The 27,941-nt window shown below is 42.3% G+C and overlaps 2 protein-coding genes across 3 annotated transcripts in view; one reads left to right on the top strand and one right to left on the bottom strand.

The window, feature by feature from the left end:
- Rubcn (rubicon autophagy regulator) overlaps nucleotides 1-1,434 on the bottom strand; it is a 67,848-nt gene extending 66,414 nt beyond the window's left edge. Inside the window, exon 1 of the mRNA XM_042670119.1 lies at nucleotides 1,361-1,434. The gene's annotated coding sequence lies outside the window, so the exon portion shown is untranslated. The remainder of the gene's footprint in view (nucleotides 1-1,360) is intronic.
- A 742-nt stretch (nucleotides 1,435-2,176) lies between these two features.
- The window catches only part of Fyttd1 (forty-two-three domain containing 1), a 34,696-nt gene continuing 8,931 nt past the window's right edge, over nucleotides 2,177-27,941 (top strand). Inside the window, exons 1-6 of one of the 2 annotated variants that reach the window (XM_042670126.1) lie at nucleotides 2,177-2,381; nucleotides 13,182-13,310; nucleotides 23,477-23,655; nucleotides 23,854-23,966; nucleotides 27,325-27,421; nucleotides 27,797-27,858. In XM_042670126.1, coding sequence (XP_042526060.1) covers nucleotides 2,279-2,381; nucleotides 13,182-13,310; nucleotides 23,477-23,655; nucleotides 23,854-23,966; nucleotides 27,325-27,421; nucleotides 27,797-27,858 — 683 coding nt within the window. In that variant the 5' untranslated portion in view covers nucleotides 2,177-2,278. The remainder of the gene's footprint in view (nucleotides 2,382-13,181; nucleotides 13,311-23,476; nucleotides 23,656-23,853; nucleotides 23,967-27,324; nucleotides 27,422-27,796; nucleotides 27,859-27,941) is intronic. The other variant, XM_042670129.1, reaches the window with a different exon arrangement.

Raw genomic sequence — 27,941 nt, 5'->3', positions numbered from 1 at the left:
GAATCTTTATTATATTGGTGATAAGGAAGATTTTATGCATTTGGGGGTTTTGTTATCTGTCCTATAAATAAAGTACAAAACTTCCAAACTCATGCATACTTACAAAACCTAAATACATTAACTTTCTATAAGATTAGGGAATTAATCTAAATTTCCTTTGTAGATTATTTCTACAAATGAGCAGAGATTGTAGAAGTTATTTCTAGTAGGAGAAGGCTTACAATATTTTAGAACTGTAAGGAGCTAAGAAAATACAGTGTAAACTGTTCTTGGTATCATTACTACTGTATTGTTTTGAAGTAAGTATAAGGTTCAGATAGTATTACAAGATCACATAATGCATGATAAAGGAATTACTCAGTTAAATCCAGGTTGCCTATCAACTTTTATCTCTATGACCTAGTTTCCCTAATTGTTAGAAGTCCAGAGAAGGGTAGAGGCTACAGGGTGGAGTAATAAAATCAAACACCTGTGCCAAACACATACATGCTATTCTCCTTGACTTGCTACATATCATTTTGGGGATCTTTTTTTTAAGACATGGTCTTGCTATGTAACCCCAACTGGGATCCCCTTGCCTCAGCCTCCCAGATACTAAGATGACAAGTGTGTACCCCTGTGCCTAGTTCTCTTGCTTCCCTCATGAGTCCTAGGCTGACTCACTATGTGGTTATATATTTGTCAGGAGGAAGAAAAATAACTTGACCTTTGAGAGGAAGAAATTACAGTATTTCCAAAAGCCTAATAGAATAACACTTTCCTCAGGACATGGAAAGTGGGAGATGGAACTTAGCTGGGGTTTTGTTAATAACAATTAGAAAATAAGTTATTCATTAATGCAATGTGCATAATAGGTATTTTAAGACATGGGATCCTCCCCAAGCAAAAAATAGTAAAATGTGTCACAAGTATTGGAAAACCCCATAGCATTGTGACATGACTTAATTAAATATAGGCAACTGTGGTTTTGAGATACTTTAGGTCACCACAAAGCTCTGGCTCATTTCTTCGCTAAAGCAATTTTAGGAAGTAGAAAAGTGGCACAGATTTGTAGGTAGACAGAATGCCTATCCCTTTTTTGTTTTTCTTTAGATGGAAATGTTTCAGCCAGCTTATATGAAGATGAACGAATCTAAATGTTTTCTTCTCTCAAGAGTGTTGTGGGAGAAGAATGAGGCAGGGACAATGGAGATCATCACATTTTGTAAATGGTGGTGGTGGGGGAGCCATTAAGAAGGAGTTCATCAAATATTAAGTTTTCTTACAAGGATTAGAGTGAGAGAAACCATCTTCCTTATCAATTCCCAACGCCAATGAATTAGAGAAAAAAAAATGCAGCTAAATAAGCAGAGGTACTTACCCTCTCAAGGGAAGATGAGGTCTTATTAAGGTGGCAAGTATCGTGCCAAATGTTTAGAGAATGCCGATTGAGAGAGATGGTGCGGATATGGCAAACGTGAGGATTTACTTTTATTGTTAACGTGACGCAAGAATTGCCACTGCAGCCTTTGCGTTCTTTGGACGTGGCAGCTCAGCAGGCTGCAGGTGGAGGAGCGTATGGGGGAAAGGGGAGCGGGGACGCAGTACTGCAGTCCACACTGGCTGGGGGCTGTCGTGCGGGGCTGCATTGCGGTGCAACGTGCACCGGAGCCGAGAAGGTTTTGGTGCAGGAGGAGGGACCCGAGGCCCACAGAGGATCAAGCTGTCATTTTTTAAAAAATATGATTTTATTGTTATTACTAATGTGTTGTATAGAGGGGTTACTTATGCGTCAGGTAATGAGTACATTTCTCTTTGGACAATGTCACCCCTTCCTTGGTGTTTCCCCTAGTTTCCACCTCCCGTCCCTGCCCACAAGTTGCACAGTTCATTTTCTACAGTGGCTACTAAGTCTCCTGATTTCTCCTGTTCACCCTCAAGCTGTCATTTTAAGACCCTGTGTTATTGAGGTGCTCAGGGTGTAGCCGAAAGTCAGCGGAACAGCTGCACCAGTGTCCTGGCTGGGCGCCCGGACCAACTGATTCAGTGCTGCTCCGAGACCCGCTAGCAAGGGCCAGGAGAAGCGGTGGTCCGCCTGGGCCTCTCTGGCCTTCGGCTCGTCTCGGTAGCCCTCCGCCCCGCCCCTCCTCGCCCCGCCCGCAGCCGGGTGGGAGGGCAAGGACGCCGTCACTGCGCGTGCGTGCTCGGCAGTGCGGCCAGTCTGCGTGCGTGAGTGGGAGGTGGCAGGCCTCTGACTCCGGCCTTCCCTGCTGCCCGTTCCTGCGCGACGTTTACAGCCATGAACCGGTTCGGAACCCGGTTAGTGGGAGCCGCGACAACCCAGTCACCGCCGCCGAAAGCCCGCAGCAATGAAAACCTGGACAAAATAGATATGTCTTTGGGTAAGAGGACGAGTTGGACGGAGTTGGAGCGTGTGTGCGGATGGAACCAAGTGGCGCGGTTGGCGGGGGCAGGGGGCGGTTGGCCGCAGTTGCCAAGTGAGTTTGGCGGGTGGGCGGAACCAAGTGTGGGGGGGATTTGCGGGGGCAGGCGGGGCGCGGGTACCCCTCCGCGGAGGCCGCGTCTGTGGTGGACGGGCTGTGTGGGGCCGTGGGATCCGGAGCGTGGACGGGCGTGGGGCCTGCTCTTCCCCAGAGGGGCGCTACCACTGGCTCTTTGTAAAGGAAACCCCGCCGGGTTCCCTGGAGCGGGTTCACCCTGGGCGTTATCCCGTGCGGGAGTGCTGGTTGGACTAGCCCTTCTTCCTGAAGGAAGGTCTCCGGAGCGCGATCGGTTGCACCAGGGGTTATCCCGGGGCTTGCGGGGCGTTCCTGGGCCCAGACCTATGCGGGCCTCCCTGGAGAACCCCTGGGGACGCCGGCCAAGAGCGTCTGTCAGAAAGAAAACATCAGGCCGGGACCGCATCCGCGCTTTATTAGGCGGTGTCTAGAAAAGCACACTCTTCCCCCAACCCAGCCTCAAAGTTAGCTCTTTGGACGGGAGGTAGGAAAGCGGCAAAAGCCGAGGGAGGGATGTAGGATTTACGTGGATCGCAGAGGGGCCTGGTACAGCCCGGGGTCCCACTAGCACATTTAAAGAAGGGTGCAGTGGTTTCATACGGGTTGTATAAAAAGCTGGAGGATTTTTGATTCTGTGTAATTGTCTGATCTAACACTACCTAGGCACTAGACGCAGTGTTTGCCTTAGCTGGTCCAAAAGCAGTTGGTTTTTGTGGAAAGTCAAGTCAGGGTATTGGATGTAGCAGTTTGCCTGCCCCTTGTCTTTGCGGCTTTTCAGCTATTTGGAAAGTAAATGTCTAACTAGGGGATTCAGAGGCGTTACCTTTTCGAGGATAATATTGCAAAGCTCCAAAAAAATGGGGAAATCTTGAGCTTAAGCCAAGAAATCATATAACAATTAATTTTTATTGAATGTTTACTACCTGTCAGGCACTGAATCAAACATTTTACATGTTAATCCTCTTTATCTTCATAATGCCTCCCCCTCCTCCCCTAGTGATAAATATCTTGGAATCCAGAGTCACACAGTTAAATTGTCAATGCTGCTTTTGTAAGAATGAGACTTTAACAAATGTTTATATCCCTCACAGGTTTGCTGTGGAGTATTGAATTAAGCATATGCAAACTGCTTTGAACAGTACCTAGTACACAAGCACTGGGAATTATTTTCACACACACACTGTTATCCTCATTTTACCAAAACCTGAGACAAAAAATTAAAAAAAAAAGTTCAAAAAAATCATGTAGCTGATGAATGGTGGAGTCAAGATTCCCATTTGGCCCCCAACTATAGATGTAGGGAAGTGTTAAACATGTTTTGTTCTTGTTTTGCCCTGGGAATTGAACTCCGGGCCTCCAGCATACTACTACTACTGGAACCATGCCCCAGTCCTTTTGCTTTGAGCTTTTGAGTTTGCTTTTTAGATAGGGTCTCTAACTTTCTTTGCCTGGACTGACCTGGAACCCCAATCCTCCTATTACACTTCCCTGAGAAGGTGGGACCACAGGCTAGCATCACCACACCCATATATTTTCATAACCAATACACTTCTTAGGCTCCTAGGTCTTTTGTATGTATTTTCCTTTTAGGTAATTAGGATGTTTAAGTGAAGAAAACTGAAGGATAATTCTCTTTGAGGTAGAAATGAAGTGCTGTAGAGAGCTAAGATAGTTTGATCTTTTTTTTTTTTTTCTGCCCCAAGAACAGGAAGCAGTCTGTCAGATACTTTTCTTACAGAGATAAGAGGCAGAGATACTCTTTTTTTGGACAGCTATTATGCTTTATGCTTTGTGAATATTTCATCTTATCAGCTCTGTGGGTTTTAGAACCTGATTTTTCTGGGTTTTGTTATAAATTGTGGCTCTACTAGTTTTATGTAAGTATTTATATATTCGTGTAGAGTATCTCCCAAGTTCACTAATAGCTGGGCTTATCATGACTCAGTTTCTTAATTTGAAAATGAGCATTAGGATAATACTTTTTTTCATAGGATTATTCTTAGAATTAATTGTATATACATCAAAATAATGCCTACTAACCATCAATTCTTGGAGGAAGTAAGTCATGGGAGGGTTCCTTTCAAAGATATGTTTGTCCCCCTCTTTCCTCTCTTCCTCTGCTTCCTGGCTGTTCTGTGGTGAGTAGTTTCCTCTCCCTTACCCTTCCATCATGATGCTCTGCCTTACCACAGACTCATAAAGACAGATTAGTCCAACTGACCATGGACTGAAACCTTTGAAATCATGAGCCAAAACAAACTTTTGCTGTATTTACATTATTTCTCTTCGGGTTATTATTATTACTGTTGTTGTCCCTCCTCCTCTTTCTCCTCCTTTTTTTGTTTAGCTCCCCTCCCCACTGAGACTTAAACTCAGGGTCTGATGCTTTCACTCAAAGGCTGGTCCTTTACCACATGAACTATGCCTTCAGTATCTTGTTGTTTTTTAAATTTTTTTGGTTGGTCATGGGGCTTGAATTCAGGGCCTGGGCACTGTCCTGAGTTTTTTTGCTCAAGGCTAGCACTCTACCAGGTTGAGCCATTGCACCACTTCCAGGTTTTTGGTGGTTAATTGGAGGTAAGAGTCTCATGGACTTTGCACCCAGGCTGGTTTTGAACCCCAATCCTCAGTTCTCAGCCTCTTGAGTAGCCAGGATTATAGAAGTAAACCACCAGCACCTAGCTTTTTAATTTTTTTTTTTTTTTTTGGTTGGTCCTGGAGCTTGAACTTGGGGCCTAGGCACTGTCTCTGAGCTCTTTTGCTCAGCTAATGCTGTACCATTTTGAGCCACAGTGGCACTTCCTTAATTTTTTCTATTATAAAGGTGATATACAGAGGGGTTATAGTTACATAAGTAAGGAATACATTTGTTGGTCAGGTGCTGGTGATATATGCCTGTAACCCTAGCTACTCAGGAGTCTGAGATCTGAAGATCTAGATTCAAAGCCAGCCAGGTCAGAAAAGTACATCAGAGTCTTACCTCCAATTAACCAGTAGAAAACCAGAAGTAGAGCTGTGGCTCAAAGTGGTAGTATACTAGCTTTGAGCAAAAGAGCTCAGGGACAGTGCCCAGGCCCTGAGGTCAAGCCCCAAAACTGATTTTTTTGGGGGCTTGACCTCAGGGCCTGGGCACTGTCCCTGAGCTTCTCAGTGCTCAAGGCTAGCACTCTACTTCGTGAGCCACAGCACCACTTCTGGCTTTTTCTGTGTCATATGGTACTGAGGAATTGAACCCAGGGCTTCATGCATGGTAGGCAAGCACTCTACCACTAAGCCACCTTCCCAGCACTGATTTTTTTTTTAAAGTACATTTCTTTTTAAATAATGTCACCCCTTTCCTCACTCTCTCCCAGTTTTTCCTTCTTGTCTCCACTTATATAAGTTGTATAGTTCATTTTCAACATAATGTCTACTGAATACCACTACTGCATTTGTTCACCCTTTGTTTCTCCCTTATATTTTTTTTGGTCAGTCGTGGGGCTTGAACTCTGGGCTTGGGCACTGTCCCTCAGCTCTCCAGTTCAAGGCAAGCGCTCTACCACTTAAGCCACAATGCCACTTCCCGTTTCTAGTGGTTTATTGGAGATAAGAGTCTCACAGACTTTCCTGCCCAGGCTGGCTTTGAACCTCGATCCTCAGATCTCAGCTTCTGAGTAGCTAGGATTACAGGTGTGAGCCACTGGAGCCCGTTTTCCCTTGTTTAGTTATTGAGACAGAATTTCACTTGTTGCCAGGATGGCTCCAAATTTTGTTCTTCCTGCCCTCATCTTTCTAAGTATATGCTGAGATTATAGGCATATACAACCATGGCCAGTTCTTTTATTTATTTATATTTTACTTTATTTTTATGTTGGTACAGGGACTTGAATTCAGGGCCTTGAGCACGCTTAGCTTACTTGCTCAAAACATGACCTCCAGTCGTGTTTTGCTGGTTATTTTGAAGATGGAGTATCAAGGACTTTGGCTTTGCACCCTGTGATCCTAACCTCCTGAGTAGTTAGTAATACAGCCACCAGTGCCCAGCTTTAAAAAACATACGAATTATATTGACATAAATTATTTGTGCTTAAGACAGTTTGGAAGAATGATAGAAGTTAAATTTTGTTAGGAAATTGTTGACTTGCAATTTCTCTGGTTTGCTTTATCAATCATCAGTATTAATATTTGAGTTAATTTTATAGGGGGAGTTTAGATTTTTTTAAAATTTTTTTTGGGGGTCCGGTTGAGGGGCCTGAACTCTAGGCCTGGGCGCTGTCCCTCAGCTCTTCAGCTCAAGGCTAGCGTTCTACCACTTGAGCCACAGTGCTACTTCCAGCTTTTTTCTTTTTGCTTATGTGGTGCTGAGGAATCGAACACAGGGCCTCATGCATACAAAGCAAGTGCTCTAGAACTGAGCCACCTTCCTAGCCCTGGATATTCTTAAAAAGAGTATTGTTGGCCTTAACTAATCTTTAGCGGATAAAAATAGGAACCTGGAGTATGTTTAGTTTTCTCATCTTCATATTCTCTTGCAATATCAACACAGTGTGATGTGTATGATTTTTCAGGAAGTGTTTTTAGAAAAGAGGCTTACAAAATTACAGAGATAAGCATGGAGATAAGAATAGAAAAGAACAACTTTGCTAGGGGACAAGTAGTTTTTAGTGTTCTATTATTATGGTACATGTTTATTTTTGTGTTGGCCATGCATTTTTTTTTTTTTTTTTTGTCTCTCATAGGGCTTGAACTCTGGGCCTGAACGCTGTCCTTCAGCTCTTCAGCTCAAGGCTTAGCGCTCTACCACGAGAGCACTGGGCCATTTCTGATTTTCTGAGTGGTTTATTGGAGATAAGAGTCTCATGGACTTTCCTGCCTGGGCTGTCTTTGAACCATGATCTTCAGATCTCAGCCTCCTGAGTAGCTAGGATTACAGGCATGAGCCACCTATGTCCAGCTTTGCGATGCATATCTGTTTTCCACAATAATTTTAAACTTACCAAGAACAGGGACTATGTTATATTTTTGTTTCTAGGATGGCTCAGTCTTACACAGCATTTATTGTGCAAAGCATACCCACAATAAATCCTTAATGAATTCAGGTGAATTTAGAAATTTGGTTTTTATTTGCTTTTTAAAAATTTTTCTGGTGATGAGGCTGGGAAGTTTGCTCAGTGGTAGAGTGCTTGCCTCGTATGCCTGAGGCCCTGGGTTCAATTCCTCAGCCCCACATAAGCAGAAAAAAAAAAGCCGGAAATAGAGCTATGACTCAAGTGGTAGGGTGCTATCCTTGAACTGAAGAGCTGAGGAACAGTGCCCAGGCTCAGAGTCCAGCCCTCATGACCAACAAAAATAAAAAAATAACAAAAAATTAGGTGGTACTGGAACTTGAACTGCTGAGCCATGCCCCCAGTGTTTTTTTTCCAGTTGTTTTTTTTTAATGGGCTATTACTTTTTGCAGGTAGTAGGTTTGAACTTAGGGCTTTGCTCTTGCTTGGCCAGCACTCTACTAATTGAACGATGTGTTCAGACTGGCTTTTTGTTGTTGTGCTGTTACTAGAGTTTGAACTTTGGATCTTGTGTTCTCACCTGGCTTTTTTGCTCACAGCTGAAGTTCTACCACTTGAGTCATGTCTTAAGTCTGTACCAATTGTTTTACTAAAAGGTGGTTATCTTTTTTAAAGAGAGAGCTACTTCTATGATTATGTAAAATAAGCATATACTAATTATTTTTGAAAATAAGGTTTTTTATATTTACTAGGGGAAAATGCTGTAGCTGGTAGAAGTCTCATTAGTTGGTTGATCTGCTTTGGCTATTTTAACTTTTCTTTTTTTTTTTTTTTCTTTTTTCTTTTTGGGTCCGGTCGTGGGGCCTGAACTCTGGGCCTGGGCGCTGTCCCTCAGCTCTTCAGCACAAGGCTAGAGCTCTACCACTTGAGCCACAGCACCACTTCCGGCTTTTTTCTTTTTTCTTATGTGGTGCTGAAGAATCGAACCCAGGGCCTCAGGCATGCAAGGCAAGCACTCTACCACTGAGCCAACTTCCCAGCCCTATTTTAACTTTTCTTTTTCTTTTTTGTCGGTCGTGGGGCTTGAACTCTGGGCCTGGGCGCTGTCCCTCAGCTCTTCAGCTCAAGGCGAGCGCTCTACCACTTGAGCTACAGCTCCACTTCCGGTTTTCTGGTGGTTTATTGGAGATAGGAGTCTCATGGTCTCTCCTGCCCAGGCTGGCTTTGAACCGCGATCCTCAGATCTCAGCCTCCTGAGTAGCTAGGATTACAGGCGTGAGCCACCAGTGCCCAGCTTATTTTAACTTTTCTTACAGAAACTTTTCTTTAGAACACTGAGGGACTTATGACCTATGGAGAGCGAGACAATTCATCGAGGCACAGACAGTGAGAGGGTTTTTTCCACACCTCCACCTATTCCATTGGGACATGCAGCATTACAGTTATGGTGAGGATCTTGGCAGTCTGTTTGGCTTTTTCCTCTAGTAGCTTCTCTTTCTCATTTTTCACTTCAGTGTATTCTTGTGACAGGTCTTTCAACTGTTTAGCTCTTCTGTTTTTCTGCCTAATGCTCTTTCCATTTCCCTAGCATTTCCCATCAGAGCATGTCCTTTAACTCTTTCTGAAGAGTAACAATCTCTTTTTTTTTTTTTTTTTGGTTGGTTGTGGGGCTAGAACTTGTCTTGGGTGCTGTCCCTGCACTCTTCAGCTCAAGGGGAGCACTCTGCCGCTTGAGCCACAGTGCCACTTCAGGTTTTCTAGTGGTTTATTGGAGATAAGAGTCTTACGGACTTTCCTGCCCGGGCTGGAAAGTGAGATCTTCAGATCTCAGCCTCCTGAGTAGCTCACAGGTGTGAACCACTGGCGCCTGGCTAACAATCTCTTTCTTGAGCATGATGTTTTCCTGTTCACTTTTCTTGGCTGCTTCTTCTCTGATACAGCACTTCTGTGTCTGCTCAAATTGCCCTTTCGGAGCCTTGATTTCTGCGTGCAGCATCAGGATCTCCTCCTGGTCTTGCCTGTAGTCAGCAAGAATGGCATCACTGGCATCCTGTGCCGCCTTCAGCCTCTGACCTTTGGCCCCCAGCTTTGCCTCATGCTCACCCAGGCTGATGTACTTGGATTCCAGATTCATTTTGAGGATTTTGTTCTCATCTTTGACTCTTACAAGTTTCTTTTCTTCACGTCCAATCATTCTTAGTTTTCTCCAGTGTGCTGTTCGATGCACTTTTAACCTCTTTGTGGGTTCTGACTGGCACATGCTGGAGTTTCAGACTCTTTTTCTAGCCAGTGTCACCACATTTTTTGTTGAACATAGTTTCCAGGTTGCTAACGTGCTTACTTAACCTATCATTTTCCATCTTTCTCCTCTTTGGACATTTGTTTTTCCAGTGTCCATTTTGCTTGCAATAAGCGCACTGATGTAGTCCTAGAGGTTCCCTTCTGCCATTTGCAAATGAATTATACTGTCTTCGCCAAGAGTTTCTTTCTTTTTTTTTTTTTTTTGGGTCCGGTCATGGGGCCTGAACTCTGGGCCTGGGCACTGTCCCTCAGCTCTTCAGCTCAAGGCTAGCGCTCTACCACTTGAGCCACAGTGCCACTTCCGGCTTTTTTCTTTATGTGGTGCTGAGGAATTGAACCCAGGGCCTCAGGCATGCAAGGCAAGCGCTCTGCCACTGAGCCACCTTCCCAGCCAAGAGTTTCTTGATCCATGTCCTGGTGCTGCTACCAAAACTGGAACCTCCTTCTTTGACTGTTTTTTTTTCCAGGGTATCTCTGTTATTAAACACCTGCTGGGCAACTGTTACCAACTCAGATAACACCTTTCCCTCAAAACCTTCTAACTTTTGAAGCTTTCTTCTGGGCCGACTGGGTAACGAAGGCCACATTTAGGGCTCGATTCTCTGGGGCCTGAGATCTATAGGCATATAGGCCCAACAGGCCTCCAAGAGATGTTCTAGAAAAGCAGCAGGGGACTCACTGGGGAGCTGTACAGTCTTACTCACCTTAGATAAATTAGTTGGTTTCCTAGCCGCTGCCCGTATCCCTGCTAACAGAGTCTGGTGATAATTGGTAAGCGACTCCTTACCTCCATCTCTGTTGTAGTCCCAGCTTGGGTGCGTCTGGGGAAAGACTTGCTCCAAACGGACTGGGTCATCAGTGGGGGAACCATCTGCTCCAAGGACCACCTTCAAGGCACTGCGCCGAATTCGCTCCCTTTCTTCCCAGGTGAAAAGCACCTGTAAAAGTTTCTGACAGTCATCCTAGGTGGGCTGGTGTGTGAAAAACACCATCTCTAGTAAAGAGATGAGCCCCTGGTGTTTTTCAGAAAAAAAGGACGGATTTTGCTGTTTCCAGTTATACAGGTCACTAGTTGTAAAGGGAACATACACTAGAAAGGGGACTTGCCCATTGTCTTCCCCCATGCGCCCCTCTCAAGGGTAATAAGGGGACTGTACCACCTTGTACCACATTAGGCTGGTACAAGGAACCACTTCTAGTATGGGGGGACTTAACATCGGAGGTGCTGATGGCACAGAATAGGAGGGAGAGTACACTGGTGGGTCTTCTTCTGAGGGATCCTGTAACACTGGGGAGAAGATTTTTCAGTTACAGTTTCACTTATGAGAACTTTGGGACATTGTTCTCCTATCCTAGAAAAAAGGAGTAAGCAGAGGTGTATACAAGACACAGATAGAATTATCAGCAAACACACACAAATAGCCATAAACTCTTAACCACATGTCCCACATCTCCTAGGTGACCTCTGGAGGAGGTCTTAGATGCCCTCTTGAAGAAGCCCCCAATGACCTCCAGAAGAAGTCCCAAATGGCCTCTCAAGGAGGTCCCTAATAGCTTCTCAAAGCCCCAGATGACCTCCAGAGGAGGTCCCAGATGGCTCCTTAAGAAAGCCCTAGATGACCTTTTAAGGAGGTCCTAAAAACAGGCTGACAAGCTTGCCCAGACTCACCCCTAGAAGGGTTCCCAAATGACTCTTGTTGATGTTGGTCCTCGGGAAACACCTGATGGCTGAGATATTCACCTACTAGGGGGTTTTCCCCGGGGGGCCAAGGCCTGATGCCATCCAGGTGGATGATCTCGCTGGGGCCTCCAAAACTTATGACCTACAGAGAGCAAGACATCCATCGAGGCACAGACAGTGAAAAGTGGACAAGTTTATTTACACTGTTTACACCAGAAGGGGTCTTGAGACTATCTTGTTCTGGGCTAGATACCCAGAACCAAGAGCAGCTTCAACCACCAAGCCTCCAAACCTCCACGAGGCAGTCCTGACCCCCCAACCTTTATTGGTCAGTCTGCAAACCTCCAAAGCTCCAAACCTCCAAAGGAGAAGGCTTTTCCTTTTCTTGGCCTCTCCACTCTCCACAGACCTGCCCTGCTCTGCTCCGGGAGGCGCCTCTCCACAGGTCTCTCTAGAGGAACGCCCCAAATGGTCTCCAGAGGAGGCCCTGAATGACCTCCAAAGGAGGCCCCAAATGACCTCTGGAAGAGGTCCCAAATGGCCCCTCGAAGAGGACCCAAATGACTTCCAGAGGAAGTCCTAAATGCCCCTCTTGGAGACCCCAATGAACTCTGAAGGAGACCCCAAATGGCTTCTTGAGGAAGCTCCAAATGGCTTCGAGAAGCCCCAGATGACCTCCCGAGGCTTGCTGTGTCCTCCACAGGCCTGCCCTGCCCAGGCAAGCTTTCCCCTCCTGCCATCTCTCCCTCCACACCTACTCCTTTCCTTCCTCTGCACTAATTGTTTTCCTCAGGACCCCCGGTCTCCTCCGGTCTCCTCCGGACACCCTCTCCTCGGGAGTCCATGTGTCCTCTGGACTCCTCTCTCCTCCTTTCGGACTGTTTTCCCCCTAACCTCCCTCTAACCTCTCCTCCAGCCTCTGGTTTTCCTCCTACTCCCCCCTGGCCTCTGAGCACACAGCCTGTATATTACCCAGATAGGCTGCATCCTCCCCCACCTAAGGTTCCAAACCACCATTCATGCTCCTCCCCCAAGCTGTCCCCTCTCCAATCCCAATCTGCACCTCACCATGCTCGATACCCCACCCCCTCCAATAGCACACCCCACCCCCTTTTGGTGGCATTCCCCACCTCTTCCCAGGGTATGGCACGCCCCTCCTGCGTTACCCTGTGGGGCGGTGACTTGATGGCAGCCTCTCAAAGCCCTGCTCTTCTCCCATGCCAGTCTGTGGAGCTGTGAGGCTCACCTTGATGCCCTGCCCCCTCTAGCAGGCTGGACCACGGGGCCACGCTATTGGGCCCCGCTGATTATCTGGGCCCTACGGGTTATTGCGAGGGAAATGGCTGACAGAAGCTTTATCTTCTTATTTTCTATGGAAATGCTTTAAATAGAGAAAAGAAGCCAGATTTGATGGGGCATACCTGTAAATCCCTGCATGCTGGAGGCTGAGGAAGGAGTCAGCATGTGCTATATCTTGAGGGCCCTGAGTGTGAGCAATAGAGTCATTAAGTTAAAATGAGTGTGAGCAAGTGGCGCTATAGCACAAGTGGTAGAGCGCTTGCCTTGAGCTTGCCTTGAGCTGGACAGCGCCCAGGCCCAGAGTTCAAGCCCCACAACCGACAAAAATAAATAAATAAATAAAAATAAAAAAATAAAATGGGTGTGAGCAATAGACACTAAGTGAAAATGATTATTATGGTATTTACTCCTTTGTAGATGACATTATCAAATTGAATCGAAAGGAAGGAAAGAAGCAGAATTTTCCAAGACTAAATAGAAGACTCCAGCAAAGTGGTACTCGGCAATTCAAGATGAGATTACGGTGGGGAATCCAACAGAATTCTGGTAAGTTTTGAAAATAAACTTTAGTAAAATGCTCTTATTTATGGTTTTATAATATAATAGGTTTAGTATATGCTATAAATGGGGAAAATACATCAGTATTCTTTTTTTTTTTTTTTGTTGGTCGTGGGGCTTGAACTCTGGGCCTGGACGCTGTCCCTCAGCTCTTCAGCTCAAGGCGAGCGCTCTACCACTTGAGCTACAGCGCCACTTCCGGTTTTCTGGTGGTTTATTGGAGATAGGAGTCTCACGGTCTTTCCTGCCCGGGCTGGCTTTGAACCGCGATCCTCAGATCTCAGCCTCCTGAGTAGCTAGGATTACAGGTGTGAGCCACCAGTGCCCGGCACATCAGTATTCTTTGTGATTCATCTTTTCTCAGATTTTTATTTAGTTCTTGAAACCTGGCAAAAATTGTTTTCTTAAATAGATGATTTTTGCTAATATCCATTTGTCAATAGCCTAAATTATCTTTAGGGTTTAGAATTTCATGGTATTTTTCTTTTTTTTGCGGGGGGGGGGGGGGGGGTCCAGTCGTGGGGCCTGAACTCTGGGCCTGGGTGCTGTCCCTCAGCTCTTCAGCTCAAGGCCAGCGCTCTACCACTTGAGCCACTTCTGGCTTTTTTCTTTTTGCTTATGTGGTGCTGAGGAATTGAACCCAGGGCCTCAGGCAAGCGCTCTACCACTGAGCCACCTTCCCAGCCCTTTATGGTATTTTTCATATCATGATATCTATCTCTTTAACTGTCTATGCATAACTAATTCCAACTTAATATGTTAAGTGAAAGATCATACCACCTCACAAGACAATTTATTTTGTTGTTGGATACAGTGCTATTTATTAGAAGCAAATGTCCTTTCTTTTTTTTTTTTTGGTAGGTTGTGGGGCTTGAACTCTGGGCTTGGGCTCTGTCCCTGCATGCTATTCAGCTCAGGGAGAGTGGCTCCACAGCGCCACTTCCGGTTTTCTAGTGGTTTATTGGAGATAAGAGTCTCATGGCCTTTCCTGCCCATGCTGGCTTTGAATCCTGATCCTCAGATTGCAGTCTCTTGTGTAGCCACGCATCCTTTTTTTTTTTTTTTAAAGTCGGAGACCAGTTCTTGTTTTCACTCTTTGGCTAGCACTTTACCAATCCCAAAGACTTCTTTTCTAAAAGAGAACTCTTTGTACATGGATACTGCTTTTCTGCATAGAGGATTACCTTCAGACTCTTCATGTTATTATCTAAAACCTTTTAAGATTTTTTTTTAACTTTTAAAACATTTTAAATTTTGTGCTGGCTCTAGGCTTGAACTCAGGGCCTCATGCTCCGGTTTGCTTTTTTGCTCCAAGCTAGAACTCTACCACTTGGATCATATTCCACTTTCAGCTTTTTACTGGATAATTTGAGATAAGAGTCTCCTAGAGTTTTCTAGCCAGGCTGGCTTTGAATCGTAAGCCTCAAATCTCAGCCTTTTGGGTAGCTATGATTACAGGCATGAGATATCAGTGCTTGGTTTAGGATTTGTTAAATATTCCAAAGGTCATATTTCAAAGTGAATGTTTTAGATATGATTTGAAATTCTACATACATATTAATTGGGCAAATCTGGAGGTTTTTATTTATTTATAATCTGGTTCTAAAATGGATTATAGGTAGTAACTGAATACTATTATATATGACTAAGTGGTTTTTTTTTTTTTTTTAGTAACTGTCTCAGCATTTTAGATTTTTTTTTTTTTTTTTTTTTTGTAGTTCTGGAGCTTGAACTTGGGCTCTTGCTCTTCAAGTAATACCCCTAGTTCAAAAATAAACCTTTTTTCAAATTAAGAAAAAAACAACAGGGCTGGGAAGATGGCTCAGTGGTAGAGCGCTTGCCTTGCATGCCTGAGGCCCTGGGTTTGATTCCTCAGCACCACATAAGCAAAAAGAAAAAAGCCAGAAGTGGCGCTGTGGCTCAAGTGGTAGAGCGCTAGCCTTGAGCTGAAGAGCTGAGGGACAGCACCCAGGCCCAGTGTTCAGGCCCCACGACCGGACCCAAAAAAAAAAAAAAAACAACAACAACTAAATCATGATCACATATAGAGAAAACTCTTTGGCAAACTTCTCAGTTCTTTTTGTTGTTGTTGTTGGTTGTGGGGCTTGAACTCTGGGCCTGGGCCCTATCCTTGAGCTCTTCAGCTCAAGGCAAGTGCTCTACCACATGAGCTATAGCACCACTTCCAGTTTTCTGGTGCTTAATTGGAGATCAGAATCTCATGGACTTTCCTGTCCTGGCTGGCTTTGAACCGTGATTCTCAGATCTCAGCCTCCTGAGTAGCTAGGATTACAGGTGGGAGCCACTGGTGCACAGCTCTGTTCATTTTGATGTTGAAAAACATATCTTCACTTGAAAATAATTTTATGTTTTAACAGCTAATGCCAGCATGTCCTTAAATGTATCCATAAATGAAACTAGACTATAAAAATTGTATTCTTTAATAACTTTTGGATAACTGAACCTAGCTAATAAATTTCTTGTCAGCTATTTAGCCGTATCAAATGAGTGTGTAATACTGTTGATTTAGATTTAAATGTTTCTAATAAATGTTCAACATACTATTTTAAAAACCATTTCATATGTATTTTGTTTTGAAATAACTTTCTAGTCCATAGAAGCTAGAAATACTGTTCACTAATTTTGCTAGTCTTAGGGCTTGAACTCAGGGACAGGACACTGTCCCTGAACCTCTTTGTGCTCAAGGCTAGTGTTCTTCTACTTGAGCCACAGTGCCACGTCTGTCTTTTGAGTGTTTAATTGGAAGTAAGAGTCTCACAGGGACTTTCTTCCTGGGCTGGCTTCAAGTTGCAATCCTCAGATCTCAGCCTACTGAATAGCTAGGATTACAGGCATGAGCCATGCACATCCAGCTTGGATTTCTTCTTCTTCTTCTTCTTTTTTAAGTAGAAATTAATTACTAATAGCAAAAAATAAGATAGAAAAAAATAGAGTTTGACAACTGCAACAACAGAAAGTTAGATAGTATTATAGAATATCAAATAAGAACTTTGTGTTAAGACCAGGGTTGGTTTAATGGATAAGGTGAAAAAATAATGTCCACAAAAGGTCAGATAAACTTTCCTTTTATGGAATTTATGATCTGAGCCTTGAGGTAGCTTAGGATCCCTGAAGATTGAGTTTGCACTTAGTTATGTTGTCTGCTCATGTGACAGTTTAAAATAGAACAGCTGCCACTGCCACTGAATATGCAGATAGATTGAGAGTTGTCTTAAGCTCCTATTGACTAGGAATAGTTTATATTTCTACATTGTAATGTTAGTGAGAATGTTTCAGTTGAGAGACCAAGTGTGACAGAGGAAAAAAAGCCTTTGGCCCATAGTCAGTATGACTTTTGATTGCTGTATAAATAAGACTTTGAATTCCATGTTTGAAATACGATTTAGATACTCAGGAAGCTTTTGTAGAAACAACCAAAAGTCCTTCAGTGGTACAGTACTGAATAACAGTGGTTTCAAGAAAATTAACTGGACTCTTCTAGAGACTCTCTCAGACTCAGGAGGTCCTCCGTTCACCCTCATTCTGTTATTATCATTTATTTTCCTTGCATCTACATGTGTTAATTAAAATAGACTGAGTGCGGCAGTACCTTAAGTCAGTTCAAGCTTCTGTTAAAAAAAAAAGTACTGCAGATTAATTGGTTTGTAAACTTCTGAAGTTTTATTTTTCAGTTCTAGAGGCTTTAAGTCTAGATGAGAGTGCCAGAAAAGTCCAGAGCTCTCTTTTAAAAGGGTGCCAATCCTAATTGTGACGACTCAAGCCCCATGACTTTAATTACCTCTTACAGGCTCCTGAAATGATAGAAACAAATGATTTATGTGTGAAGAAATTCATAGAAGGAATTAGAGATTCAAAAGAAAGATAAGATTTTTGTATTTTCATTTCAGTTAGTCTCGTAGGCAAGAGAAACAGTAGAAAGACAGATGTGTACTGGAACAATGTACTCTTACAAATTGTTAGCATTAAAGGATGGTCTGCTCTGTACTCTCTCACTTTAATTAGTTTTATTCCTGTTAATGAGACTTTCTCTTCAATCTCATCTGATTTTGACACTATCCTATAATAGTGGATTTCTCTTCATTCATTCATTTTTATGCTGGCACTAGAGATTAAACTCAGGACCTTGAGCTCTTGCTTAGCTTTTTCATTTAAGGCTGGTGCTCCACTATGTGAGATGTACTTACACCTGGTGCATTTTGCTGGTTAATTCAATGTAAGAGTCTCAGATTTATCTCTTTGTGCTAGTTTTGAACCACTATTCTCAAATTTTAGCCTCCTGAATCTCTAGGATTAAAGACATGAACCACTGGTGCCTGGCCTTTATTCATTCTTTTGGAATATTTTCAAATTTCTTTATTTATCTCCCAGTCCTTTATCATGGTATGTTTGAGTGCTACTATAGCGACTGATAAATGGCCTTAACTTTTTTTTTATCCTCTTTCAATCAGTCTAAAATACTTCTTTTACAAGCTGTTTTAGTTTGATCATAAATTCAGATCATATATTCCTCATTTCTTGACTAGCATGGGTTTTATCCTCTGTCAAAGCCCTAATAACTTAGGCCCAATAGGTCTATTCACTTCTTATGCTTTTCTCTGTACATTTAAGCTGTGGTTACAAATTTCTCACTAGAGACTGAAATCCTTCATGTCTGTTCAAGTCTTGCCCATTTTGTAATACCTAGGACAGAGCCTGCTTTTTCAGTAATAGTTTTTTTTTTTTCTCCTTGGAAATGTACTGTAGATTATATTTAGTTTTCATGCAAATTAAATTGTTTGGCACAGTGCCTGATAGAGTAACTAGTAGTTGTCAATACAAATAAAAATAGCAAGTCATTAATTTGAGAAAGTATATGAGTTTTTCCTAGGTGCTTAATAATCTAAAAGACAATCAGATATACCAACAGTAATAATTTGATTTAAAATTTATAATTTGTTTATTGTTTTTCTGAATATAAAATTAATAACAATCAATACCTTTACAACTGAGGCAGAATGCACCTGAGAAAAGAACAAGTCTGTAAGAATGCCTCCACCCCTCTGAATTCCTGACCTTGTTGGAGAGGGTGAGTCTGTGGCTCCCTGGATGGTCTGTCATCCTGAATAGGCTTACTTGGGAGCTCCCTGTGGGGTGGGTACAGCAGAAGTTCATTGAGAGGATGAGCAGGGGGCTGGGAAGGTGGCTCAGTGGTAGAGCACTTGCCTTGCATGCTCGAGGCCCTGGGTTCGATTCCTCAGCACCACATAAGAAAAAAGCCGGAAGTGGCATTGTGGCTCAAGTGGTAGAGTGCTAGCCTTGAGCTGAAGAGCTGAGGGACAGCGCCCAGGCCCAGAGTTCAGACCGGACCCCCCCCCCCCCAAAAAAAAAAAAAAAAGAAAGAAAAAAAGAGAAGATGAGCAGGAACAACTTGACAAGTACCTAGGGCACAAAGTTAAAGCATCAATCACAAATATGTGTGGTGGCTGTAGTCTCACCATAATATCAGCCTGGTAAGGCCAAGAACAGGGCTGTTGATAATATCACTAGGTATCCCATGCCACAGGATCAGATCAGATCCTGAGAAGCAAACTGGAATCTGAAGAAAAACCCCTCGTTTTCTAGAATCACTAGTCCACTACTCATAAAGCTTAATGTCATGCTCACTGGCCAAAGTAATATTCCTATCTTAGGCAGAGCAATAAAGGGTGAGTTAGGAGCTGACAGTCAATACATAAGTGATACAAACATTATAATGTAACAAGTTTTACTATTACCTGCCATCAGAATTACTAATAAGGATCTCACACAAAAAGGTTCAAGTGTTAGGCAAGTTTGGGAATGAAATATGCTAATATTTCTCTCTTAGAATATTCATAGTACACATTAGTCCTGAGATCCTACAGAAGAATAGGAATGTTTAAAATAGAATAGAAAAGTTTAAATAGAAATAGAAAACTATTTAAGCTTTATATTTATAAAACTTGAGTTATAAGATCTGATACCATGTTATATGTGTGTGTGTGTATATATATATATATGTATATATATATATATGTACATGTATATATACCATTCTTAAAAACATTCTCCTCAAAATCAATATTAAGATGAGAGCCAGATACTGGTGACTCATGCCTGTTATTCTAGATAACTCAGGAGGCAGAGATCTGAGGACCAAGGTTCAAAGGCAGTCCAGACAGGAAAGTCTCTCTCTCTTTTTTTTTTTTTTTGGTCAGTCATGGGGCTGAACTCTGGACCTGGGCATTGTCCTTCAGCTTTTTAGCTCAAGGTGAGCACTCTACCACTAAGCCACAGTGCCACTTCTGGTTTTCTGGTGGCTTACTGGAGATAAGAGTCTCACGGACTTTTCTGCCTGGGCTGGCTTTGAACTGTGATCCTCAGATCTCAGCCTCCTGAGTAGCTAGGATTACAGGCATGAGCCACCAACTCCTGGCTCAGGTAGGAAAGTCTCTTATTTCTAATTAACTACTAAAAAGCTGGAAGTAGAGTTGTGGCTCAAGTGGTAATGCTGTCCTCAAACAAAAAAGCTGAGGGACAGTGCCCAGTCCCTGAGTTCAAGCCCCAGGACTGGCACCAAAAATATTTTTTTTGAGTGTCCTTTAGCTTCATGAACCAGGAGGGTTCATGAAGTTGCAGTGTTTGTTGAAGCAGCTCCAACTTTCCCAGTGTGGTTTTATTCCTAAGTCTTTATTCTGTTCCATTGATCTTTGGGTCTGTTTTTGTTACTATGATTTTGTAGTATAAAATGTGGTTTTATACCCCTAGTATTACTCTTTTACCCAGGCTTGCTTTCATAAAAGGTGTTTTAAATAAAAACTTTTTAAAAGATAACATAGTGAGTTGTCAATAATATAGAATTGGTGCTTTTCTTTATGCTCCTGGGAGCTCATTCCGGTAGGAATTTTGAAACATAAATAAAATTCCCAGGCTGAGCGCTGGTGGCTCACGCCTGTAATCCTAGCTACTCTGGAGACTGAGATCTGAGGATCACGATTCAAAGCCAATCTGGGCTGGAAAGTCCTGAGACCCTTATCTCCAGTAAAGCACCAGAAAACCAGAAGTGGCACTACAAGTGGTAGAGAACGCCTTAAGCTGAAGAGCTGAGGGAGAGGGCCCAGGCCCAGAGTTCAAGCCCCATGACCCACAAAAAAAAACTTTCAAAAAATAATTTGCTTTACTCTTTAACATAACGTTTCACTTTCTAGAAAGTTATATTTTGAGGAAATAATCATAGCTGTGCATAAAAATTTACAAATAGCTGAAATGATTATTAAGTAGATGATTAGATCAAATATGACCCATGAAATAAGGCAATAAAATGATATAGTGTAGTGTTGATATAGTAGTGTTATTGGGAAGTGTTAATATAGGCTATAAAATAGTATATAGAGTATGAAATACAGTTGCTGATTGATTCAGTTCACCTACATACTAGTACTAAATACTGAATAGTCCCATATGAGTGTCTTTATTTTTTTTCACTTTATTATTTTTATTAGTTTATATAGATTGTACAAAGGGAGATTTCACTGTTACATCTCCATACCTATTCACACTCTGTTCCAATTTTACCCCCTTCATGGTAGTCTTTATGAATTATTTAAGTAAAGCTGAAACCAAAATATAGAATACCTACACTGAGCTTTTTAAAAATTATTAGAGCAAAAGAATTTAAATCTGTAAGGTACATAATGGAAACTGAAAGTAATGTTACATGCCACAGAGATTAAAATATGTTCATTGACACTGCAGACTTTGTCAAAAGCATGTTGAATAGAAAACGACTGAAAGTAGATGGCAAAGTAGTAAATGGGAGATAAGATCATGACTGTACTATCGATGAACACTATTCAGTAATAGTGAAATGTTAACCTCATATTAAATTCAAAATATTACCATCTCGGGGCTGGGAAGGTGGCTCAGTGGTAGAGCGCTTGCCTTGCATGCCTGAGGCCCTGGGTTTGATTCCTCAGCACCACATAAGCAAAAAGAAAAAAGCTGGAAGTGGTGCTGTGGCTCAAGTGGTAGAGTGCTAGCCTTGAGCTGAGGGACAACACCCAGGCAGGCCCAGAGTTCAGGCCCCACGACCAGACCCCAAAAAAAACCCCACAAAATATTACCATCTCATTATATAATAACAAAAATAAATGAAATATTTTACATTATTTATAATATCTCAGTTTATAGTAGGTACTACTCAGTAGCTACATATAAATATTGGCTACTATCTTGCACAAGTGCAGTATAGATTGTCCTGTTGAGAGAATAATGACAGGTGCTGCTGGGGTATAGCACTTGGCTGACATGCCTTAGGCTCTGTTTTTCATCCTCAGCATTGCATAATAAAAAGAGAAAAGAGCTACAGAAAGGACAGCTTTTTTTTTTTTTGTCCGTTGTGTGGCCTGAACTCTGGGCCTGGGCACTGTCCCTCAGCTCTTCAGTTCAAGGCTAGCACCCTACCACTTGAGCCACAGCACCACTTCCGGCCTTTTCTGCTTATGTGGTGCTGAGGAATCGAACCCAGGGCCTCATGCATGCAAGGCAAGCACTCTATCACTGAGCCACCTTCCCAGCCCCAGAGGACAGCTTTTAAAAGGGACATTCTAGTCCTTGAGCAGTCTAGTATAAGCACAGAATCCTTGCCAGTGCAACTTATTGATTATTTAAAAATTAAATGTTGCTGGGTGCCAGTGGCTCATGCCTGTAATCTTAGCTACTCAGGAGGCTGAGATCTGAGGAGTGGGGTTCAAAGCCAGCCTGGGCAGGAAAGTCCCAAGAGACTTTTATCTCCAATTAACCACCAGAAAACCAGAAGTGATGCTGAGGCTCAAGTGGTACAGCACTCACCCTGAGCTGAAGACAGATCAAGGGACAGTGCCCAGGCCCTGAGTTCAAGCCCCATGACTGACCAAAACAACAACAACAAAAAGCTGGGTGCCAGTGGCTAACTCCTATAATTCTAGCTACTCAAGAGGCTAAGGAGATCTGAGGATCAAGATTCAAAGCCATGGGCTGGGAAGGTGGCTCAGTGGTAGAGTGCTTGCCTTACATGCATGAGGCCCTGGGTTCGATTCCTCAACACCACATAAACAGAAAAAGCGGGAAGTGGTGCTGTGGCTCAAGCGGTAGAGGGCTCGCCTTGAGCTGAAGAGCTAAGGGACAGTGCCCAAGCCCAGAGTTAAGGTCCATGACTGGCAAAAAAAAAAAAAAAAAAAAGATTCAAAGCCAGCCTTGGGAGGAAAGTCTGAGAGACTCTTTTTTTCTTTCTCTCTCTCTCTTTCTTTCTTTCTTCCTTCCTTCCTTTCTTTTCTTTATTTTTCCCTTCCTTCCTTCTTTCTTTCTTTCTTTCTTTCTTTCTTTCTTTCTTTCTTTCTTTCTTTCTTTCTTTCTTTCTTTCTTTCTTTCTTTCTTTCTTTCTTTCTTTCTTTCTTCCTTTCTTTCTTTCTGTCGTAGGGCCTGGCTGCTGTCCATCAGCTCAAGGCTAGCACTCTACCACTTGAGCCACAGCGCCACTTCCAGCTTTTTTTTTCTCCTTATGTGGTGCTGAGGAATCGAACCCAGGGCCTCAGGCATGCAAGGCAAGCGCTCTACCACTGAGCCATCTTCCCAGCCCTTTTTCTTTTTTTTTTGGGTCCAGTTGTGGGGCCTGAACTCTGGACCTGGGTGCTGTCCCTCAGCTCTTCAGCTCAAGGCTAGCGCTCTACCACTTGAGTCACAGTGCCACTTCTGGCTTTTTTCTTTTTGCTTATGTGATGCTGAGGAATCGAACCTAGGGCCTCATGCATGCAAGGTAAGCGCTCTATCACTGAGCCACCTTCCCAGCCCCCTTGAGAGACTCTTATTATCTTCAGTTAACCACCAAAAATAAAAAATGGAGCTGTGACTCAAGTGGTAGAACAGTAATCTTAAGCACAAAAGCTCAGGGACGGTGCCCAGATCCTGAGTTTAAGTCCCAGAGCTAACACAAAAATAAATAAATAAATGAGAAAAGTGTTATGTAACTTGAATATACACATAACGTGTAAATAAGAATAAGAATATCCATCCTGCTTCAGAAAATAGAGTATTCTGTATTCTGTGACTCTACCAGTTACATTTTTATGTTAATACTGTTTCTTCTTTTCTTTCTATAGGCTTTGGTAAAAGTAATCTTAACCGTAGAGGAAGAATAATACCTGCAAAGAGACGTCCTTATGGAGTTGTCACTGGCCTTGCAGCTAGGAAAACACCTGGAATTCGAAAAGGAATTAGTCCTATGAATCGTCCTCCTCTCAGTGACAAGGTAGGATGTGCAGCCCCCAGAGTACCTCAGGTGTTTTATGTTTGACTGTCATCTTTCTTTTCAGCCATTTAAGAGATTTTTTCAGGTCATTTTAATTTCTTCATCTCTTTGATCTCCACATTCAAGAAGTTGTTAGTATGTACCATTCTACATTAGAAATGTTTACTGTGTTAGGGTTTAAAGGGAAAAAAAGGAAATTGATTAACATAGTTTCTTAATTTCTGAAAGAATATAGAGCGATATTTTCCAGTGTTAAAAAGGAAGACAAACCTTCTGAGACAAAATGAAGCACAAAGGAAACCAGTTGCAGTTCTCAAGAGGCCTAACCAGTTAAACAGAAAGTAAGTACTCAAATTCGTGGCAGTAATGGACATAAACAAATAACATTTTTCTACTTAGGGTTTAGAAAAATTGATTTACAATGATTCTTCTTATCTGATCATTTTCAAAACAAGTATTTGGTTGGAGTTCAGGATTTGCCTCATGCATGAAGCCCTGAGTTAAATTCCCAGCACCACAAAAAGGATGAAGACATATACTGAGATGTTTGTTTAAAACAACATGGAAGCATTCAGCAGCAGCTTCTTTATTTCTTAGACACAGTATTACTGATGAGTACAACTTATGTAAACTTTTTTTTTTTTGTCGGTCGTGGGGCTTGAACTCTGGGCCTGGGTGCTGTCCCTCAGCTCTTCAGCTCAAGGCGAGCGCTCTACCACTTGAGCTACAGTGCCACTTCCGGTTTTCTGGTGGTTTATTGGAGATAGGAGTCTCACGGTCTCTCCTGCCCGGGCTGGTTTTGAACCGCGATCCTCAGATCTCAGCCTCCTGAGTAGCTAGGATTACAGGCATGAGCCACCAGCGCCCGGCTATGTAAACTTTTTTAAGTATCATTTCTCTATGTTTACAGAACAAAATTATAAAACTTATCTATTAGATAAAAATCATACTATGCCAATCAGAATTGAGAATTCTGAAAACTGAATTGATTATTCAATCTCAGTGTTTCTTACTGTTTCTACAAATAGCAATGTAGGTTATTTGGGGGAAAGCAGAACCAGAAAGAAAGATTCTGCATAAGTGTTTATCAGGTTCAAATTATTTTTACACTAAATTGAAAAGCATAACATAAACCAAGAAATGATAGTGTGTTGTTATAATTTTGGTATTCTGTCCTTCGTAAGGATAAAGTAGTCAGAAAGGAAGTTGACAAGCTGTGGAATTACTATTTTTTTTTTTTTTTTGGTGGGTCATGGGGCTTGAACTCTGGGTCTGAGTGCTGTCCCTCAGCTCTTCAGCTCCAGGCTAGTGCTCTGCCACTTGAGTTACTGTGCCACTTCTGGTTTTCTGGTGATTTATTGGAGATAAGAGTTTCCTGGCCTCTCCTGCCCAGGCTGGCTTTGAACCGTGATCCAAAGATCTCAGTCTCCTAAGTAGCTAGGACTACAGGTGTGAACCACTGGTGCCCAGCTTGTTATTTCAATTTTAAGTATCATTCTTTTTTTTTTTTTTTTGCTGACTCTGGGGCTTGACCTCCGGGCCTGGGTTCTGCCCTTGAGCTTCTCTGTGCTCAAGGCTAGAGCTCTACCACTTGAGCAACAGTACCACTTCTGGCCTTTTCTGTTTATGTGGTACTAGAATTGAACACAGGGCTTCATTCATGCTAGGCAAACACTCTACCACTAAGCCCCATTCCCAGCACATGGAATTAATCTTTCAGAAATGAATAGGGGATGGAATGTGGCATGAAGCCCTGAGTTCAGTTCCTCAGTACCACATAAGCAGAAAAGTTCTGTGGCTCAAGTGATAGTGTGCTAGCCTTTAGCAAAAGAAGCTCAGGGACAGTGCCCAGGCCCTGACTTGCCAAAAAAAAAGAAAGAAAATAATACCTTTTTTGTGTGTTTGCTGGGCTTGAACTCAGGACTGGGTGCTGTCCTTTAAGCTATTTTGTTCAAGGTTGGCGTTCTGCCACTTGAACTATAGCTCTACATCTTAGAAGATAATTCATAAAACCATGAACTTTAGTCTTTTTATGAACAAATTTCACTTAACCATCATCTTTGGAAATCATTTGGTATAGTATCTTCTGTGAAACAGGCCTACCCTAAATAAAAATCTTCTATTTATGAGACATATTTTTGGTTTTGTTTTGTTTTTACCAATAATTGGCCTTGAACTCAGTGCCTTTTGCTTAGCCTTGTCCATGGCTGGCACTCTACTACTTGAGCCACTTAAGTCTGGCTTTTTGCGAATTAATTGGAGATGGAATGTCCATGGGCTTTCCATCTGGGCCGTCTTTGAACTTCAGTCCTCCAGATTTTAGCCACCTGAGAGCTAGGATATAAATCGCTGGTGCCCAGTGAGAGTTACAAGTTATTTGAGCTATTTGAGGAAATTTTGCATTTGGACCTCTATAAGGTTGGTGGTAAGATAGGTAACCTTTTATACATTTGTTCGTTGAACAGATGAAAGTGATTTATTTTTATTTTTGGTGCTGGTCCTGGGCCTTGAACTCAAGGCCTTGGCACTAACCTTGAGTTTTTTTACTCAAGGCTAGTGTTGTACTGCTTGAGCCACAGCTCCATAGCTCTTTGCTGATTAATTAGAGATAAGAGTCTCATGGACTTTGCTGGTCCAGCTGGCTTTGAACTTTGATCCTCAGATCTCATGCTCCTTAGTAGGTAAGATATGGGCTCAAGCCACTGGTACCATGCAGAAAATTTGTTTTTTTCATACTCTATCAACTTCCTGTAAAGAATAGAAAGTGGTGAAGGTCAAGTATAATTTATCGAGTATGCATTATTCTGTGTATGAAATACTAAAGTGAAAGAGTATAAGTTCCCTGTTAAACATGTGTGTGTTTCGGTGCATTATGTATGTGTGTGTATACACATATACATATTTGTATGGCATATATATATTCCGTGTGTGTGACACAGATGCATGTGTGTGTGACACAGATGCATATGTGTGTGAATATATATAAATGTGTGTGTGTATATATATATACATATATATATACACACACACACACAAACACACACACAGAGCACGAGTGCAAGAGAGACAGACAGACAGATGCCAGTGCAGAATTTTCTTTTCCTTGTGGTGCTGGGGATCAAATAAATCCAAGGCCCTTGTGGTTTGCTAGCCAGGTGCTCAACCACTGAGCTAAATCCCCAGTCCTATGGCTTATGTTAATATATAAAGGTTTGTGAGTGTGGAAAAGAGAAGAAAGCTGAAAGAGTAGAGGTTGTTTTTCAAGTTTTTTTTGTTATTGTTTTTACTTTGACTATGAATGATCCTAGGTGTGATGTTTTTCTCTATACTAATCCTATAAATCTGTAAATTCATGTTTTCACCTAATTTGGGAATAGGAAATAGCATTTTAAATATGATTTTGTAAATGTCTTCTGAAGATACCATATGTAGGAAGAAAGGCCTTATTAGAGGCCTTATTATTATTTAAGCAATAAATCAGTTAAACGTTAACCAGGTGTTTATGTGACGTATTACAGAGGGAGATGTTGGAAATCAAATTCAGTAGCTTCATATAAATAAGGAAACAATGTGGAGTTCATGCTTTCCAGTGTATGCTCATCAAGTATTCATTGCATGAATTGAAATACTTTTGTCTTTTTTCAAAATGTTTAAAAACAAAGAAATTGAGATTACTCATGACATATGTTTGTGTTGCAGAACTAACCTTCCAGCTAATTTTTCCAGGAGTGGAAATAAATTAAGCCATCAGAAAGATACTCGCCAGGCAACTTTTCTTTTCCGAAGAGGCCTGAAGGTATTCAAAAGCCTTGGTGGGATTTTCTTTTTACTTGAAGTTGATCCTGAAACAGACATCTTTAGTGATACTCAGTTATAGGTATAGCCCATGGTTGACATTAGATTGGGGATATAGAAAACATGACATTAGTTCTTCCTGTATATTTTTCCCCCTATTTCTCTTGTCCTCAATAGCAACTTATAAGAACTTAACAACTTATGTTTACCATTTGTTTTTATAAAGGAAGTTAAACAGTGGTGTTACCATAGCAGCACAGAGCCTCTCTTGCATGCATGCACTTACCACAGTTGGGTTTTTTAGTTATAGCATGATGGCTGTTTGGATTCAAATCCTCTGCTTTCTATAGGATCTACTGCTTTTTCCCTCCTTTAGGTTCAGGCCCAGGTGAACACAGAACAGCTGCTAGAAGATGTAGTAGCAAAGAGAACGCGTCAGTAAGTTTCAATTTGTTTTTCAAGATGTCATTTCAAAACTCAGACTATAGCTACCCCCAAATTACCATGTGCCTTAGCGTGAG

The sequence above is a fragment of the Dipodomys spectabilis genome, unplaced genomic scaffold (genome assembly GCF_019054845.1).
Source record: "Dipodomys spectabilis isolate Male_0828 unplaced genomic scaffold, ASM1905484v1 ptg000017l, whole genome shotgun sequence".
In the NCBI taxonomy this organism is placed as follows: Eukaryota; Metazoa; Chordata; class Mammalia; order Rodentia; family Heteromyidae; genus Dipodomys; species Dipodomys spectabilis.
The sequence above is the reverse complement of the archived record's forward strand: the minus strand, read 5'-3'. Positions and strand labels throughout refer to the sequence as shown.